The sequence below is a fragment of the Corapipo altera genome, unplaced genomic scaffold (assembly GCF_003945725.1).
Source record: "Corapipo altera isolate COAL_440 unplaced genomic scaffold, ASM394572v1 126, whole genome shotgun sequence".
Lineage (NCBI taxonomy): Eukaryota > Metazoa > Chordata > Aves > Passeriformes > Pipridae > Corapipo > Corapipo altera.
The window spans coordinates 2737657-2754428 of NW_020884937.1; the positions used below are offsets into that span (position 1 = coordinate 2737657).

General features: G+C 43.4%; 1 protein-coding gene across 1 annotated transcript in view; it reads right to left on the bottom strand.

The window, feature by feature from the left end:
* OBSCN (obscurin, cytoskeletal calmodulin and titin-interacting RhoGEF) overlaps positions 1-16772 on the bottom strand; it is a 183390-nt gene that overhangs the window by 87435 nt on the left and 79183 nt on the right. The window contains exons 41-53 of the mRNA XM_027660600.1: positions 16275-16538; positions 15151-15417; positions 14016-14279; positions 10004-10267; positions 9439-9702; positions 8895-9158; positions 8145-8408; positions 6705-6968; positions 5118-5384; positions 4498-4761; positions 3502-3768; positions 2220-2486; positions 1272-1538 (exon numbers count right to left, since the gene is read on the bottom strand). Coding sequence (XP_027516401.1) covers positions 1272-1538; positions 2220-2486; positions 3502-3768; positions 4498-4761; positions 5118-5384; positions 6705-6968; positions 8145-8408; positions 8895-9158; positions 9439-9702; positions 10004-10267; positions 14016-14279; positions 15151-15417; positions 16275-16538 — 3447 coding nt within the window. The remainder of the gene's footprint in view (positions 1-1271; positions 1539-2219; positions 2487-3501; positions 3769-4497; positions 4762-5117; positions 5385-6704; positions 6969-8144; positions 8409-8894; positions 9159-9438; positions 9703-10003; positions 10268-14015; positions 14280-15150; positions 15418-16274; positions 16539-16772) is intronic.

Below are 16772 nucleotides of genomic sequence, written 5' to 3' on the forward strand. Positions count from 1 at the left end.
ATAATACGGGATCTGTTCCCTGGAATGCACAGCTCAGCACAAGCGCCCAGGCTCTGATGCTCCGGGGCAGTTTTGCATTAGGGGGTTATATGATAATAAAACCACCTTTTTTTTGCCTACAAAGAGACTTATACTGCATATATCCAGATAAAGAGAGGATCAGAAACTTCCTCGGATATGTTTCCCTTAAAGTCAAGGGCATCCACATCAAACCTTTTATGCACCTGTTCTGGAGATTGAAAACTTACACACACAGAAAGATTTTGACTAAGCAAAACCTGGTACTTTCTGATTAAAACAGGCATAAATTTCTTAATTTTTATAGAAATACTCATGATTTCCAACACCTAAATTATGTAAAGCTTTAAACTCCTTTCTGGTTTCTCAGTTATCTTTTCAAGACTCTGGACCAGCACCAGTGAGTCTTTCCAGATGATGCATAAACAGACATTTAATCAAGAGGACGTGGATCTGCTCAGACAACGGGTGGAAACCAGAAGGGAATATCCTGTGTGTGTGTGTGTGAGCAGCTGGGGGAACTGGAATCTCAGTGCTTGTGGTTCCTCTGTCTAAACCCTGCTGTGAGACATGGAAAGCAGTCACAGGCTCTCTCACTCAGAGCTGACCCTGTGGCTGCTTCGTGGGTCAGGTTCAGCCAGAGGATGTAGTTTGAAAGGTTGTGGTTTAGATCAAAGCCACAAGTTCCACCCAACTGTTTGGGATGACCACAGACATTTCACAGATGATGCTGGGATGGCCCTGCCTGAGCAGGAAGGTTGGACCAAATGACCGGCTGTGGTCCCTCCTAACTTTAGCCATGCTGTAATTCTGTGATCAATCACAAACATCATCTGTGGTTTGGTTAAACACAACATTCTCAGGGTCTTCATGGATAGATTAAATATAGTTAAACATAAAATGCTTTTTTAAACAATGCATGATTTGTTTTTGATTCAAGTGAGCCAGGAATGAATGCAAAGTGCTAGAAATAAAGATCTATTAGAATATAAAAGTCCCCACAATTCAGAGTTTCTTGCTTTTGTCACATCAGAGAAAGCTGTCAGTGCACTGCACACTGTGCTTTACAGGCTGAAATAGGAACCCTCTCCCACAAGATCCACTTCTCTGTGCTCTGTTTATGTCTGGGCACCAGTTTTCCTCAATCTCTCAACTTTTAGAAGGACTCATATTCACCAGTAAATTAAATAACACCATTCACACATTTCCACAAGTGCCTTTTCTCCTCTGTTCCAATCTGATACAACGCTAACCATGCACTCTGAGGACTGCAGTGCTCTGCTGGTCTCCGGTGTCACACGTGTAATCAGAAGCATCCTCTGGCTCCACACTGTGAATCACAAGTTCAGCCGTGCGACCACTTAATTTAATGTCATATTTGGCACAGGGGAAGAGCTCCACGGTGCCTTTCCTCCACTCCACTGCTGCGTTATCCTTCGTCAGCTCACACTGGAATTTCACTGCAGCTCCTTCTTCTGCCTCCTCATCTTTGAGCTGCTTTTTGAAAAGAACTGGCAGAGCTAAAGGAGACAAAAAAAGAAGCTTTTATTGAAGCCTGAGTCAAGTCCTGGTTGACACAGACTGACACTCCAGAGAAGATACTCTGCTTTTCAAGTGAGATATTCCTGGGCAGGATCCGTGTTTTCTAATTTGCCTGGAGCTACTAGATCTTGCTACATCAGAAGAACCCATAACATTTATTGCCTTCATTTCCTTTGTTTCTTGACTCAAATCCTTCCCAGGGTTGAATTCTTTGAGTGAATTTATCCTTCAGTTGGTCTAACAGTGATCTCAAGAGCTAGAAATTCAAAACTCCGTGAGCAGCCTTGACAGATCAGGAAGGTCGTTGTCTGTCTTCTTACAGGATTTGGAAGAAAATACTTTTTTAAAATATTTAAACAACGTGTCAAGTGAAATATGCAGATGTTATGTTAAATTACTGTTCTTTCTTTAATTTCTTGTCAGCCACAGAGCTGGAAATTATTTCCTATTAGAACGCAAAACTCAAATGCAGCACCGGAAGAACAAAGTATCATCCTCTTCAATTCTCATTAGAACAAAATTAAATCCCAGTATGTCAGGTGAAAAGGAAAATATTTATAGAGAAAAAGAATAATGTACTTAAAAATATGCACACTGCAACTGCTGCTTTGCACGTTGGATGGGATCTGCTGCTTTAGGAGTCAGCTCAGCCCACGTACCTTTCACGTTTAAAGCTGCCTTGGTTTCCTCATCCCCAGTGTCACAGCTGTACTCTCCTGTATCTTCTAATTTGAGGTTATGTATCAAGAGCTCTACCAGGCATTCCCTCTGCCTCATTTCATATTTCTGGCTGGGCTGCAGCTCCACTCCTCCTTTCCTCCACTCCACAGCAGCTTTGGGTTTCGACAGCTCACAGCAGAACGTGGCTGTGCTTCCCTCCTCGGATTCCTGATTCTGCAGGGGTTGCTTAAACGTGACAGGCAGTGCTGCAAAATTTGAGAGGGAAACGTTTCAAGAGTGTTTGAGCCCAAGAAGGACACAGTCCTACCGTCATTCTCCAGAAATGATTCCGTAATCCTCGGGCTGCAACTCCCTGTCTCGGCAGCATCTTTCTTGAACCATTGTGTGAACAAAGAGCTGAGGACTGACAGTGAAGTGAGGAAAGACCTGGTCTTAGAGAGTGGTTTGTGGTCTGGTTTGTGGTCTGAAGGAGCCAGACTTTCCCATGGAAGTGTCTCCATGGCAAGTACAGGTGCTTTAGGCAAAGATCCCTGGGACATGCTCTCTCTCACACAAACCCTTGTTCCTTAAGAGAGGTCTCTGAGTTTGCAATACTAAGCAAAGAGTATTGTTTCACCCAAATAGAGCTTGTATAAATATATAGTGATCAAATTGATATTCAAAACAAAGTAACTGATAAATTACAGAGGAAATTCGGATTTCAGGCAAGGTCTTGCCCTGAATGGTAGAAGAAGGGGTGGAGGAATGTTTACACCTGAAGTTCAAAGCCTTCAGTAACAATAGAGCACAGTCACCTGTCAGAGAAATCCTTTATCCCCTAATTGTTGCCTCTCTTATCACTCTAATAAGACATTACATCTAACTAGGCATCCCTTATGCCATTCCCATACCCAGCCACACTCCCTGCACTCAGGGGGGGAGAGTTCAGCATATTTTGACATCATGACAATGTCCAAGGCCAGGTTGGACGGGGCTCTGAGCAACCTGGTCTAGTGGAAGGTGTCCCTGCCCATGGCAAGGGGTTGGAATGAGGTGATCTATGAGGTCCTTTCCAACCCAAGCCATTCTATGATTCTAATAAGCTTTGATGCTCATTAATCACTCAAGATACCGCAAGAACAACCTTTTTAACCTGACCACTTGTCGTGCCAGAGAAGAACATTTATTCTGGCAAGGACCAGCAGCAAAGCAAGTAGAGAACACCAAGAGAACCTCCTTCCACTCCACATTTGTTGAGCCAAGGGTCAACACTGTGCCTACCATGTACAGTCACCACAGCTGTTGTCTGCTGGTGTCCAGAGTCACAGGTGTATATTCCTGAATCATCCAGTTCTAGGTCAGAAATGGCCAGTTCAGCAGTGCAGCCCTGCTGCTTCATCTCGTATTTCAAACCAGGGTAGAGGGTGACATCCCCTTTCCTCCACTCCACTGGAGCCTTGGGTTTGGTCAGCTCACACCTCAGTGTGGCTGTACCACCTTCCTCTGCCTTGGCATCCTGGAGCTGTTGTTTAAAAAGTGCTGGTAGGGCTATAAAATAGAAAAAATGACTTGCAACATTCCGCAGTTGGGGCTTGGGAAAGAGGGAATTGAAAGAAAATGAAAGCACCAAAAGAGCTTGTTTTGCTGATGTCTCTAAACCTCCATATCCTACACTCAAAGTACAAGGCTATTCCCCCAGAGATGAAATAGGAACATCTACAGAACAAGAAGAGATGGATTTCAAGAAGTTACATTTTGCCATGAAGTGTATGGAAGTTTAATCTAATCTGTGATCTAAAAATGGCACAATCGTTTTCCTACTCCAAATGTAGCCAACACGTTGCCCTGATCACTGAAGGTGTTCTGAAGGTCAGCAGGGAGTTGTAAGAGCTCAGACTCCTTCTTAAGGCAGGGAATTTTAGGAGTTCATATTCTCTCTTAAAGTGGGGAATTTTGAGAGATCAGACTCCCTCTAAGGGCAGGGAATTGCAAGAGTTCAGATTCCCTCTTAAGGCAGGGAATTCTAGGAGTTCAAATTCCCTCTTAGGGCAGGCCACTTGCAGGAGAGATTATTATTATCCTGACAGTAACATGCTGAAGAATGCACTGTTTTGCACTGCAATTCCCATTTTCTGCCTGTCTCTGAGACTGTTTAAAACCACGCTGTCCTGCACACCTCACTATTTACAATCAGGTCTTTTCCTTCAGCAACACTATTTATACACATTCTTATTTATATTTTCAGAAAACCTTGTGGCTTTTTTCCTTTGTTTTTACCATTGACTGTCAGAGTGGCAGTTGTCTGCTGATCTCCACACACACAGGTGTAATCTCCAGCATCCTCCACATCCAGCTCACGGATAATCAGCTTTGCAACAGCACCTTCTTGACTCATTTTATACTTGCTGCTTGCCTTGAGCACCTCCTGCCCTTTCTTCCACTCCACCACAGCAGGTTTAGTCAGCTCACAGTGCAGAGCAGCTGTGCCATCTTCCACGGCCTCAAGGTCCTTCAGGCCTCTCTTGAATTCTGGAGGCAGTGCTGAAGAGTAAAAGGGTACCACAGAGAGTGTGAATATTCCTTAAAAAGCAAAAGTCCTGTGGGAGAGGATGGATGGATGGATGGTGAAATGCTGAGCCCTGATGCAGGTCAGTGGGACACAATGGAAAATCTCCCCCAAATTCCCTGGACACTGAGAAAGTGAGAGGAACCAATGCAGTTGAAGGGGACAAACACCAACAGGGAACTCTTATCCCAATTATGACACAAGGAGGAAGCACATAAAGTCCAAAGGAACAGGAAAACCCAAGCAAACAGAAAGGGAATGGGAACAGATCATAACAACAGAGGCTTGGGGAGTTCTAAGGCTTGGAGAACCATCCCAAGGGTTACTTTACCATGCACTGTTAAGGCAGCTGTGGTGCTCTTGTCTCCACACACACAGGTATAATCTCCACTGTCATCCAGGTCCAAGTCATGAACCACCAGCTCCACAACACGGCCTTCCTGCCTCATGCTGTGCTTCTTGCCCGAGGTGAGGACGTGGTGGCCCTTCTTCCACTGCACAGGGGCCGATGCCTTGCTGAGCTCACACTGAAAAGTGGCCATTCCACCTTCTACTGCTTCCTTGCTGGTCATTTCTTCTTGGAAAAATGGAGGAACAGCTGAAGGATGCAGGTAAAAAGTGTTACAGACTGAGGATGTCTCCAGGAATGGGTGAGGAACTGACAGGGGGGGAAGTTCTGAAAGTTATGGAAGGTCGAGCATCAGCAAAGAAGAGAGGGAAGAGAAGTGAAAATATCCTAGTGGGAATATATATCCTAATCCTTTGGGGTTTATGCTGGCTTCCTACTAGCAAAACTGCCCCGTCCTCAACAACCTGCTTTCTACCAATTTCCATGAGAGAAAAACCAAGAATATCATCTCTGAGCTCCTTAGTTCCCCTGTGTTGGTGTCTCCCACAAACTTCATATCTTTGTGCTCTCTTTTCCTACTTATTGAGCTGTTCTACTGTGTTCTGAGTGTTGGCACAGCTCCTCGCTCATCCTCATCCCTTCTTCCTTGAGCTATCCTTGAAAAGGTTCATCCAGGACTCAGAGGTTCTTCCTGACCCCAAAGAAAATCTCCAGATGCTGAATCCCAGCCTGTGTTCTTGTCTCAAAACATGGTTTTCCTCACTGCACATCATTCCTGTAACCCATTGCAAGTCGTGTCCTTGAAATAAATGTGGTGACCTTCACATATGTCCCTCTATTAAGTAAATGGGATAATGGGACATTCCACCTGTTTGACAAGGTTAGATACCTCAGATCTAAAAAATGTAGTGTCCCCAGCAGTGAGACTAAGTTAAAATATCCAAGCTAGAAATCGGGTTTAGCCAGATTTGGCACATTTCCCATCTCCAGCACTCTGAAGCTGAAACACCAGTTTTGTTTGCACAGCAAGTGGTTCTTCCAACAAAACAAGACTGGCAGGAGATCTACAGCCTTAGAAAATAAGTCTCCCAATGGAAATCTGTCCATTAGGACAGAGGTTATGGGCACAAAGCCCAATATAAGCATAGCTCAGTACAGAAGAAATTGTAACTTACTAATGCTTCTTTTTCCCCATATTACAACAGTCAGTATTGAGAATGCCAGAAAGGAATGGCAAAGAATAAGCAGATTTGTGCTTTGGAGATCAAAGGCAGGAAAGGAAAGACCAAAGAATAGTGGGTTTGTGTGTTAGGAAAGGAATGGCAGAAGGGAAAGATGAAAGGATAGCAGGCATGTGTTTAAGGAAAGAAGAAGACAAGAGGATGGGACAGAGAAAGGCAGACTGGAATTTTCCAGTTGGCACAGCCTGCAGGTGAGGAGGGGCAGGGAATATTTTCAAATGAATGGGAGTTTAGTTAATAAGGTTGAACAAACAGGTATGTAAAACTGAACGGTTACAGCAGAGAGCAGAGGTTCCAGTCAGGAAACAGGAGGTCAGGATGGCTTTACCCTGGACTGTCAGGACAGCTGTGCTCCGGTGCTCCCCACACACACAGGTGTAGCCTCCTGCATCCTCCTCAGCTATTTCATGGATCACCAGCTCTGCCTTGGTCCCTTCCTGCCTCATTTTGTATTTCTCGCTCGCTTTGAGCATCCTCTGGTCCTTCCACCACTGCACTGGAGCAGCCTTGGTGAGCTCACAGTGCAGGGCGACTTCTCCACCTTCTCCTGCTTCCTTGTCCTGGAGCTCTTCCTTAAAGAGTGGGGGCAGAGCTGAAGGATGCAACACGGACAGATGGTCAGCAGAAAACCAGAATTAAAATCCCAATTTCTTTTTCACGCTTGAGATCATTTCCCCTCATACCTCTTTTTTTGTTTTCCCCCAGCCTATTATAGACATGTTTAGCCATAACCAAGTTTAGAAACTCCAAAAGCATCCTACTTCAAGTGTGATGTGATTTCAGTCACCCTAAGGGACAGTTCCCTGGGTGTCTGTTGTTATTCATGGTGAAAGAAGACGACAGAAAGACCCAGATCTGAGATCAGCAGCACTCACAAATAACACTGCTGCACACAGGATTATTTTACCCACACAAGTAGCATTTCTTGGAGGTTGATATTGTTATTTTCTGGGGGTTTTTAATTTAAAATATTATAGCCCCACCTACCTGAAAGCAGTCAGATTTAAAAATAAAACTAGCTCTAGTTTTAAATTGAAGTTTGAAGGGTCATTACATGTAACAAGAATTTCAGATTCTTGCTATTTCCCATTTTGGAATCACAGCCCAAAGACAGAACAACCTACAGGAAGCAACCTTCAGGAAAACTAATTATTGACATTTACCCACAAAAGTGCCTTGTGTAAAGGGGTACACCCCAAATGCCTCAGGAAAAGTCCATATCTCAGGAAAGCCCAGATCCCTGTTTTTGGAAGAATCTGGAGGGGCAGAACTGAAACTCTGGTCAAGTTCCTCAAAGTCAAGGACTGTTAATTCATTAACATGGATATTCATCAATGGGAGGAGAGCAGAGATCAGGTAATGAGGTTATTAACAAAAGGATTTATTTATGGGTTGGTTTATTTAACCCTCACTTCTCCGCTGTCCAGTTCCTGGGCAGGTGCTGACAGACCATACCCGTGTGTTTTGGGGAAAACTGGGGTTGACTGAAGTGAACCACAGGGCTGGAGCTGGAAAATGTAAATATCGATGGAGAAGAAGGGATTTGGGCAGAAAGAAACATCTTGTTTTCTCCTTTCAGAGGGCAGATTAATAATGACCCCAAAATTTGCCAAGAGCGACTCTCTCTCAGCAAGAAATGAGTTATAAATAGAACGAAGAGAAAGGGATAAAAACAAAGACAAGTTTCTGACCCAGGGAAGAAACAACTGAACTTCAGAATGATGCCTGTCTCTAGAGTTATTTATCAATTTTAATAAGGTCTTTTTACCATGAACTGCCAAGGTTGCTGTTGTCTTCTGGTCACCACACACACAGGTGTAATCTCCAGCATCTTTTACTTCTAGGTCACGAATGACCAGCTCTGCAGTGGTGTCAGACTGTCTCATTTGATATTTGTCACTTGCTTTGAGCACTTTGGGCCCAATTTTCCACTTCACTGGAGCTTCTTTGGTTAATTCACAACTCAGAGTGACTGATGCTCCTTCCTGGGCTTCTTCACTCTTCAGTTCTTCCTTGAAAAGCACTGGCAGGGCTGGGAATGGAAAGTTAATAGCGTGTTTAAACTAAGCCATCAGCATGATGAAGTTGAAATCTGACCAAATCAGGGGGTTTGGACTTTGGGACTGAGGTTATTGTTACGATGATCTGGAAAACTGAATCCAGCAGTGACTGTAAGGCAAAGAAGTGCTGAGCTGACAGGTCAAGGTACAACAGGCTGGATGGATTCAAGGTGAAATTTAAAGAATTTATCACAGGGACAGGACAAATCAGCTGGTCTAACAGGAGTCTCTTCTAGGTGTTTATTCCCTTAAACCTACAACACTGGAGTTTGCGTGGAGAAACAGCCAAATCCTCAGCTTCCTTTTCAGGAATATCAGACCAAAATTAAATGTCAGGACAAGAAGCTCTCCTTTTCTGCACACAAATTAATCCCAAAGGAAAAGCTGATGGGTCGACACTTCACACAGCCAACAGGGTGTTTCAGGGAAACAAAAAGTGGACAGTCATCTGCATTTACCATTCACTACCAGAGACGCCGTGGTGTGCTGGTCTCCACACACACAGGTGTAATCTCCTGCATCCTGCAGCTCCAGGTCACGGATTTCCAGCTCAGCAAGGCCACTCTCCTGCCTCATGATGTGTTTTTCACTTGCCCTGAGCATTTTGTTCCCTTTCTTCCACGCCACAGCTGCAGCCTTGGTCAGCTCACAGCGCAGAGTGGCCGTTTGGCTTTCCAGGGCTTGCAGGTCCTTCAGGCCTTCTTTGAAAAGTGCTGGCAGGGCTGAAGGTCACAAAGTGGACAGAGGACGTTAAACATGACACATGGCACACAGATTACAGGAGGGATGGGGTGGTACAGAGGCAGAGGACACTTTAGGGTGAGAGGTTTTCATTCTGGGACATCGGACAAACCAACAGACAGGAGGAGAAAAGCAGCCTGGACACAACCAGATCTTACAGAGAGCTTACAAATGGAAAGGAACAATTCACCCACAACCAATATTAGTGAGCTGACAAAGAAATGTACAGTAATACAGATATTTGTATATGTTTTTTTTTACCATGCACTATCAAGGCAGCTGTTGTCTCCTGCTCTCCACACACACACGTGTATTCTCCAGCATCTTTCAGCTCCACATCATGGATAAGCAGCTTCATGACTGCGCCCTCCTGCCTCATCTTGTACTTGTCACTGGCTCTCAGCAGAGAGCTGCCCTTTCTCCACTCCACTGGGGCAGCCTTGGTCAGCTCACAGCACAGAGTGACCTCTTGACCCTCTGTCACCTCCTGGTCCTTCAGGCTCTCCCTGATCCCCACAGGCAGCACTGAGGATGCAATGGGAAGAGGGTTAAAACAGAAAAACAGCCTCCTGCTGAGGGGAAGGAAAGGTGAGGGGACCAGTGGGGGGCTCTCCTCAGGTTTGATCTCACATCTGCTTTAGGCATCCTAAAACCACTTTGTATATGGAATTGCTGGAAGGTTTTACCCCTAAATCACAAAATTAATCCTCATGACGGCTCAACGCAAAGTCAGACTCACAGGAACTATGCACAGATAACAATGAACAGGGTGATAAAAGTAACTCAAACTTGTTAACAAGGACATCCAGGTGGAATTGGGCATTACCGTGCACTGCCAAGGCAGCCGTGGACTCCTTGTCCCCACACACACAGGTGTAATCACCAGCATCACTCTCAGCCAGGCCCTGGATCACCAGCTCTGCAGTTACATCCTTCTGCCTCATTTTGTACTTCTCACTAGGTCTGAGCACCACGTGGCCCTTTCTCCACTCCACCAGGGCGGGTTTGGTCAGCTCACAGCGCAGAGTCACAGCTTCGCCCTCCTCGGCTTCCTCGTCTCTCAGTTCCTCTTTGAAGAGGGCAGGGAGGGCTGAGAAACAGAGCAGCAAATGTTTTCATGACAAGCAGTTCCGGGCCACCAAACTAAATGAACCTGGTGTTTCTATCTATCCATGCCTGGTTGTTGACGTGAGGATCATCCCATGCAAGGAAGATGCTAATTTGTATCGCAGATAAAAAAGGGTCTTATCATTTTCTTTTTTAAAGTAAATTTTAAGCAAGTTTTCTGATTGGTTTAGATGTGGATGGAGAATAAACAGTAGGAGTGGGCAAACTTCATGTATGGTCAAAACTGTAACTTCCTCAGTATAATTCAGCGTGGAAAATCCATTCATTAAAAAAATAAAGGAAAAATTGATCAGGTTTGAATTTAGGTGTTAAGGATGCCTATAGGCATAACCCAGAGTTAGAACAAGATGAAGAGCAGAGAGATCTCTTGAAAGTGCTTGGGTAGCAATAAAAAGAAAAGGATGATGTCTCCAGTGTGGAGATCTGCCGTAATCTTCACACCAAGAAATTCAGGTGCATCCTAAAACCCCATCCCTTTAGGAACAATGAATAGAGTAATTCAGAGTGTAAGACTGGATGGTAATGTGCTAATATGTACTCTGGGAGCAGCAGGTTGGGACAACACCTGGTAAGTCTTTGGAATTGAGCGGGAACTCAGAGCGGGAACAGCAGAGAAGGGTGTCCAATTCATTCTCTGACCAAAAAGAAATAAATATTTGAGAATAAGGATGTGGAGAATAATTGTGCAGACATTAATTATGAAGCAGGAAAGCTCGTGGCTTTTAAGACAGGTACTGATGGAGAAGAACAAAAGAAAATTCTGTGGATAACAAGAGAACAAGCTCCAATAATTTGAGAATTGTTACTTATGATCGTGCAGATGCCAACTTAAAGGACAAAACAGTTTAAGAGAGTGGAAAACTTCTCAAAGAAACAATATTTAGAGCATAATTAGAGACTAATTCACTCCAAGGATCATCAGAAATAGTCTATCTAAATCACAAACTTTTTGATGTCCCAAAACTCAAGAGGACTGTAAAATACAAGAGGTTTAGATGAGTGCAAAAGAAATACTGCTGAATGTAGAGACAAACCCAGAAAGGGCAGGTTCTCTGAGTGTCTTAAGAAGGTCAAGGGCAGTTCCCCATTTCCAATCTCTGTCACCTCCTGGGCAAAAGATCAACATGAAAGAGGGGCTAAAAGTGATCTGCAAAATGATGCTGATATCATGGAATCATAGAATTATTTAGTTTGGAAAAGCCCTCTAAGGTCAGTGAGTCCAACCTTTAACCCAGCACTGCCAAAGCCACCACTAAACCATGTTGGCTCACCTCTCTTTCAGGAATGTAAGTTGATGGTGAGCAACATGGGAAAGCTAAAGTGTTTAATTCCTTCTTCTCTGATATTAAAGGTAAAGGATAGTGAAGAAAGTAATAGGAATTCTGGCCAGGATAAGAAAAAAAAATTATTAGAGAATATTTAAATAGTCTGACTATTCTTAAAGCACCTTGGGGTGATGAAATTCATCATGGAAGGCACAGGATCAATGAATATCAGACATCAACATTTACACTGGAGAAATCAAAGAGCATGAGTGGATGACCTTCCACGAGTAAGAAAAAAACCAGAAGCTAAGAGGTGAAAAAGGCCTCACACATTGACACACACACATTTGGTTCTTGCCATGCAAAACAGGAGTCTAAACTCCCAGGCAGTCAAGAAAGATCCAGGTGAAGTCAGTGGAGTCAGCAGAGGTATCTGCTGGCCACATGTCTACTAAATAAGGTGAACTGGATGCATCCCTGTCTTCCATGGACTGTGCTGACTGGATCTCCACTGACAAAAATGGGAATTTAGGAATACTCATCAGTCTTGACCTACAAGATGAATCCCCTTCACCTTCTTGGAAAAAGAGAGAGATGGCAGAGAGAGGATCCAAGGAATTATATCCATCTCAATTTAATTCTTTGAAAAACTTGGATTTGCCAAGAGCTTTTCTCTTCCTGAAGTGGACCAGTGTAATTTTTTCTTGACGTAGATTAAGCTTCGCAGACAGAAAGACCCAGTATATGCTGTACATTATTAATTTAGTAGAGCTCTTACTTTAACTCAGGTACAGGTGAAACTACAGAAGAAACGTGCCACTAATTTGAAAACTACAGTTGAAGAATATTCAGCTGTGATTTACACTCACAATGAAAGAATGAGTTGAGTTCCTCAGTCCTCTGGAATCCAGTATTATTCAGCATTTTCTTTAGTGACTTGGACAATGAAATGCAGAGTTGTCATTGATTTTGCAGATGATCCCAAGGTGGGAAAGAAGAGACAGTGAAAGCACTTTGTCAAAGTGGATTAAGATATAAAAAACCTCAGTGAAGCAGTGGTGGAAAAACAGGCTGCAATTCAGCAAGAGCAGGTGGAAAATATCCTGTTTAGGAATGATCAACTACACAAATACAAGGAGGAGAACAACAGGTACGAAAGGATTTGGGATTACAAGAGATCTTGTTAAAAATGGAAGTTGAAAAACGCAACCCGGATGCAAATAAAGAAATCATAATTGGGATGTATAAAACAGAGTGTCCCACACAAGACACAGGAATTCCTTCCATCCTGCTCCCCTCTGGCAAAGCCTCAGGTGCAGAGCTGCAGTTCTGCTTTTGGCCACCACACTTCCAGAAAGATGTGGATTAACTCAAGGTGGTCCAGAAAGCAGCAAAGATGGACTGAAGTCTAGCAAACATGGCCTATGAAGGAAGGCTAAAAGGAATCAAGGTTCTCAGCCCAGAAAAGAAAAGACAAAATGGAGACATGAGGAAAGTTTTCAATTCTGTAAAATAGTTTCAAAAGGAGGACGTTTCAAAAAAAAAAAAAAATCAAAACTCAAGTATTTATCATTTTTTCATAAAATTTGAAACAGGAAAAATGACAAGCCAGTTCAAGAAAGACTATTACTGAAATCAAGAAAAACTTTCTGGCTGGAATGATGGTGACCTCGGGTTTGAGGATGGACTAAACGACGTTTCCAACTCTATTTTCCATGGTTATATTGGAAGTTGAAGACTGAAACAATCCTTGTGTTATTGATAAATACAAAGATGAAAAGGTCTGGGCAGTAAAGCAAAGAAATCAGCTCCCTGAATTCAGACCTACTGAATTTCCAGGTGTGAAAGAGGCTGAAAATACTTCTGACTGTCCTGTGTTAATAATAAAAATAAAGTTTGCTGTTCTTCCAAGGAAAGTTGTAGATAAATTTGACTGAAGACTGTGAATTATTCTTCCACTATAATGCTGAGTATTCTGCAACACTTGGGTGCAAATCTACATTATCCTAGGTTGGAGTTATATAGAAAAGTTGCATTGAACCAAAATCAAAAATTATTTCTCAAATCCTAACACAGTTTGAAATCTAATCATCCTTTTCAAGAAGTATGAATATTCTTGCTGCTCCACCTCTCCAAGGCTCAAGTTAAAAGTGAGTAAAACAGAATAAAAAAAGCAAGTGTGTGGCATCTTCAGCCTTTGGCGTGGTGCAAAGCCGTGCACCAACAAGAGCAGGGAGAAGAAAACAGGGAAAATATTAGTTTAATCAATGGAACTGTAATTCTAGTGAGAATTAGATAAAAATAACAATAAAAGAAGAAAATCTCTTATCAACAGAATTAATGATGGCAAGATTAGGGAAAGAATTCACTGTGTGTCAGGACTGAGGCTTCCAGAGGAGAAGGGAGAAACATCCCACAAAAATCCCCCATTTCTGTTTCCTTTACCATGCACTGTCAGTGCTGCAGTTGTCTTCTCCTCTCCACACACACAGGTGTATTCCCCAGCATCCTTGACCTCCAGAGCGTGGATCAGCAGCTGTGCTGTGGTGCCCTCCTGCCTCACAGTGTATTTTTCACTCGGTTTGAGCACCTTGTGCTTCTTTTTCCACTCCACAGGGGCAGGTCTGGACAGTTCACACTGGAGGGTGGCTGTTCCACCTTCTGTGGCTTCCTCGTTTGTCATCTCCTTCTTGAAGTGCACAGGCAAGGCTGAGGAGTTCAAAATGAGCACAAAGTGTGACCATGGCAGCTACTCAAGCAACCGCTTAGCTGTGGTCTGTCAACCACGTGTGACAAGCAAAGCCTTTCCTAATCAAGCAGGATTGATGTCCCCTCTGAGAAACATAAAAGAGTGGCTTTGGAAAGCAGGAAAACACCTTATTCATCAATATGAGGAGGTTTTTTATTATGGTAAAGTCCTTGGCATGAAATGGAGAACCACAGCAAGTCTCAGCTTCTCCAGACCTGCAAGATTGAGCCCTACATTCCTTGGATATTACCTGCCAGAATGGAAAATAAAGCCTGACCAGAGTGTCTACATTCTGTTGGAATACAATTAATTGCTTTAAAACTTCACAAATGAAACTTTATCTGAGGCATCAACTTCTCTTTTCCTTGAGACTGTGAGGGACCTTTAAATGTCCCTTCCAACACAAACTATTCTGTGAATTCTGTCCCTCCTCAGACAGTGGTCAGGCACAGCTTGACCCTCGAGTTGTTCTGAAACACTTAAAAACTGCATCAAAAATATCTCAGCAACAAATTATCCTCTCAGCTTTAGGATTTTAGATTAGAATCTTCACAACCACCATCACAATAATATGATCTCCCATTTCTTAGCACTGAATATGAGCATCAAAGAAATGAGTTAATACCAAGATGAATATCTCAGATTTTTACCTTAACACCTGACCTGTGCCCGGTACTGATCAGTCCATTCAGGCATTTATGTCCAAGCACATATTGCTAAATTCATCAGAAATGAGGCTGCACTTTCAGAGCTGACACTACTAAGCTCTTAGAAAAATAACTGTTTTAAAACAACCCCTTTGAATTTGCTACATATTTCCTTTTTCTTTACCGTTCACTCTCAGCGCGGCCGTGGTTCTCTGATCTCCACAGCAGCATGTGTAATCCCCAGCATCTGCCAGATCCAAATCATGGATCACCAGCTCAGCAATCGTGCCCTGGCATCTCATGGTGAACTTGTCACCTGTCCCCAGGGCTGTGTCTCCTTTCCTCCACCCCACGGCGGCTCCGGGTTTGTTCAGTTCGCAGCAGAAAGTGGCCGTGCCTTTTTCCGTGCCTTCCACGTTCCTCAGCTCCTCTTTGAAACGTGGAGGGAGGGCTGAAGGTCACAGGTGAAGAGAGAGCACTTTAAAAATCGAGGGAAAACTGTGTCTTGACTGCTCCACTGAGTTAAAGCCTTTTGCTCTATAAAGGTTTAGAACATAAAGTACCCGAGAGGCAAAGAATTATTTCAGGGGGCACCTCTGCCTTGTGCTTTGCAATGGATCACACTGAGCATGTCACACTGATTAATAATAGCTCCAAGAACCATAAAAGACTGACTTTGGACAGCTGGAAAACACCTTATTCATAAGTCAGAGGGGTTTCTTTATGGTACGATCCAGGGCATGAAATGGAGCACCACCCCAGTCTCAGCTTCTCAGCTCTCACTGATTTGGAAATCAGTGTTGTAAAACTATAATTTCAGTATTCTCAGGGATGTTTTAAAGGCAGTTTAGGATATAACAACACAAAACTGATCCCAAGATCTCAAGGAACTATGCACAGCTCTTTCTTAAAACCAGCTTAATAATTAAAATGAACATTATGTGATTTAAAATTACAGGTTGCAATGCTTTCATAACTTTTCAATTTCATTCCAGAAAAAAAAAACAACTGAAATCTCAGTGATATGCCCTAAAGAAATTAATTAGTGGAAATAATCCAAGTGCTATTTATGACTTCATCAAGCTCTTCATTGTCTGCTTCCAGATTCCATCAACAGGAAAAAGCAGGAACTGAAAGGATGTTATTTGTGAGTCCCAAGGGAAGGACTTTTAGTGGAAGATATTTCCAGTGGTTGGTACAGCTGTCATAACAATTTAAAGTAATAGATGGGACCAAGACCAGATTGTGATCCCCCATGAGACCACAGATGACAACACAGAAAACTCCTATTAAACCCAGATATTTTACCATGCACTGTCAGGGAAGCTGTGGTTGCCTTGTCTCCACACACACACGTGTAATCTCCTGCATCCTGTTCCTCCAGACCATGGATTGTCAGCTCAGCAACGGTGTCCTTCAGCCTCATTTTGTACTTCTCACTAGGCTGGAGCACCTCCTGCCCCTTCCTCCACTCCACTGGGGCGGGTTTGGTCAGCTCACACTGCAGAACAGCCGCCCTGCTTTCCGTGGCTTCCACAGGGACAAGATCCTTTTTGAACAGTGCAGGCAAAGCTATGGGGTGTGATATAAACAGAGAGGGCATCAAAACCATCAACCAGACCTTGAGGAACTCAGAGCTAGGTGCTGAGGCCAGTCCTTCACGATTACACAGGAAAACAAATCATAGAGTCTGGAAAACTGCATCTATTAGAAAACTACTGCAGGATCCCTCAGGGATGTTACTGCCATGACCTGCTTCTAACATTGATTTATCAGCATGCTCATCACTTCCCATATGATTCCAGT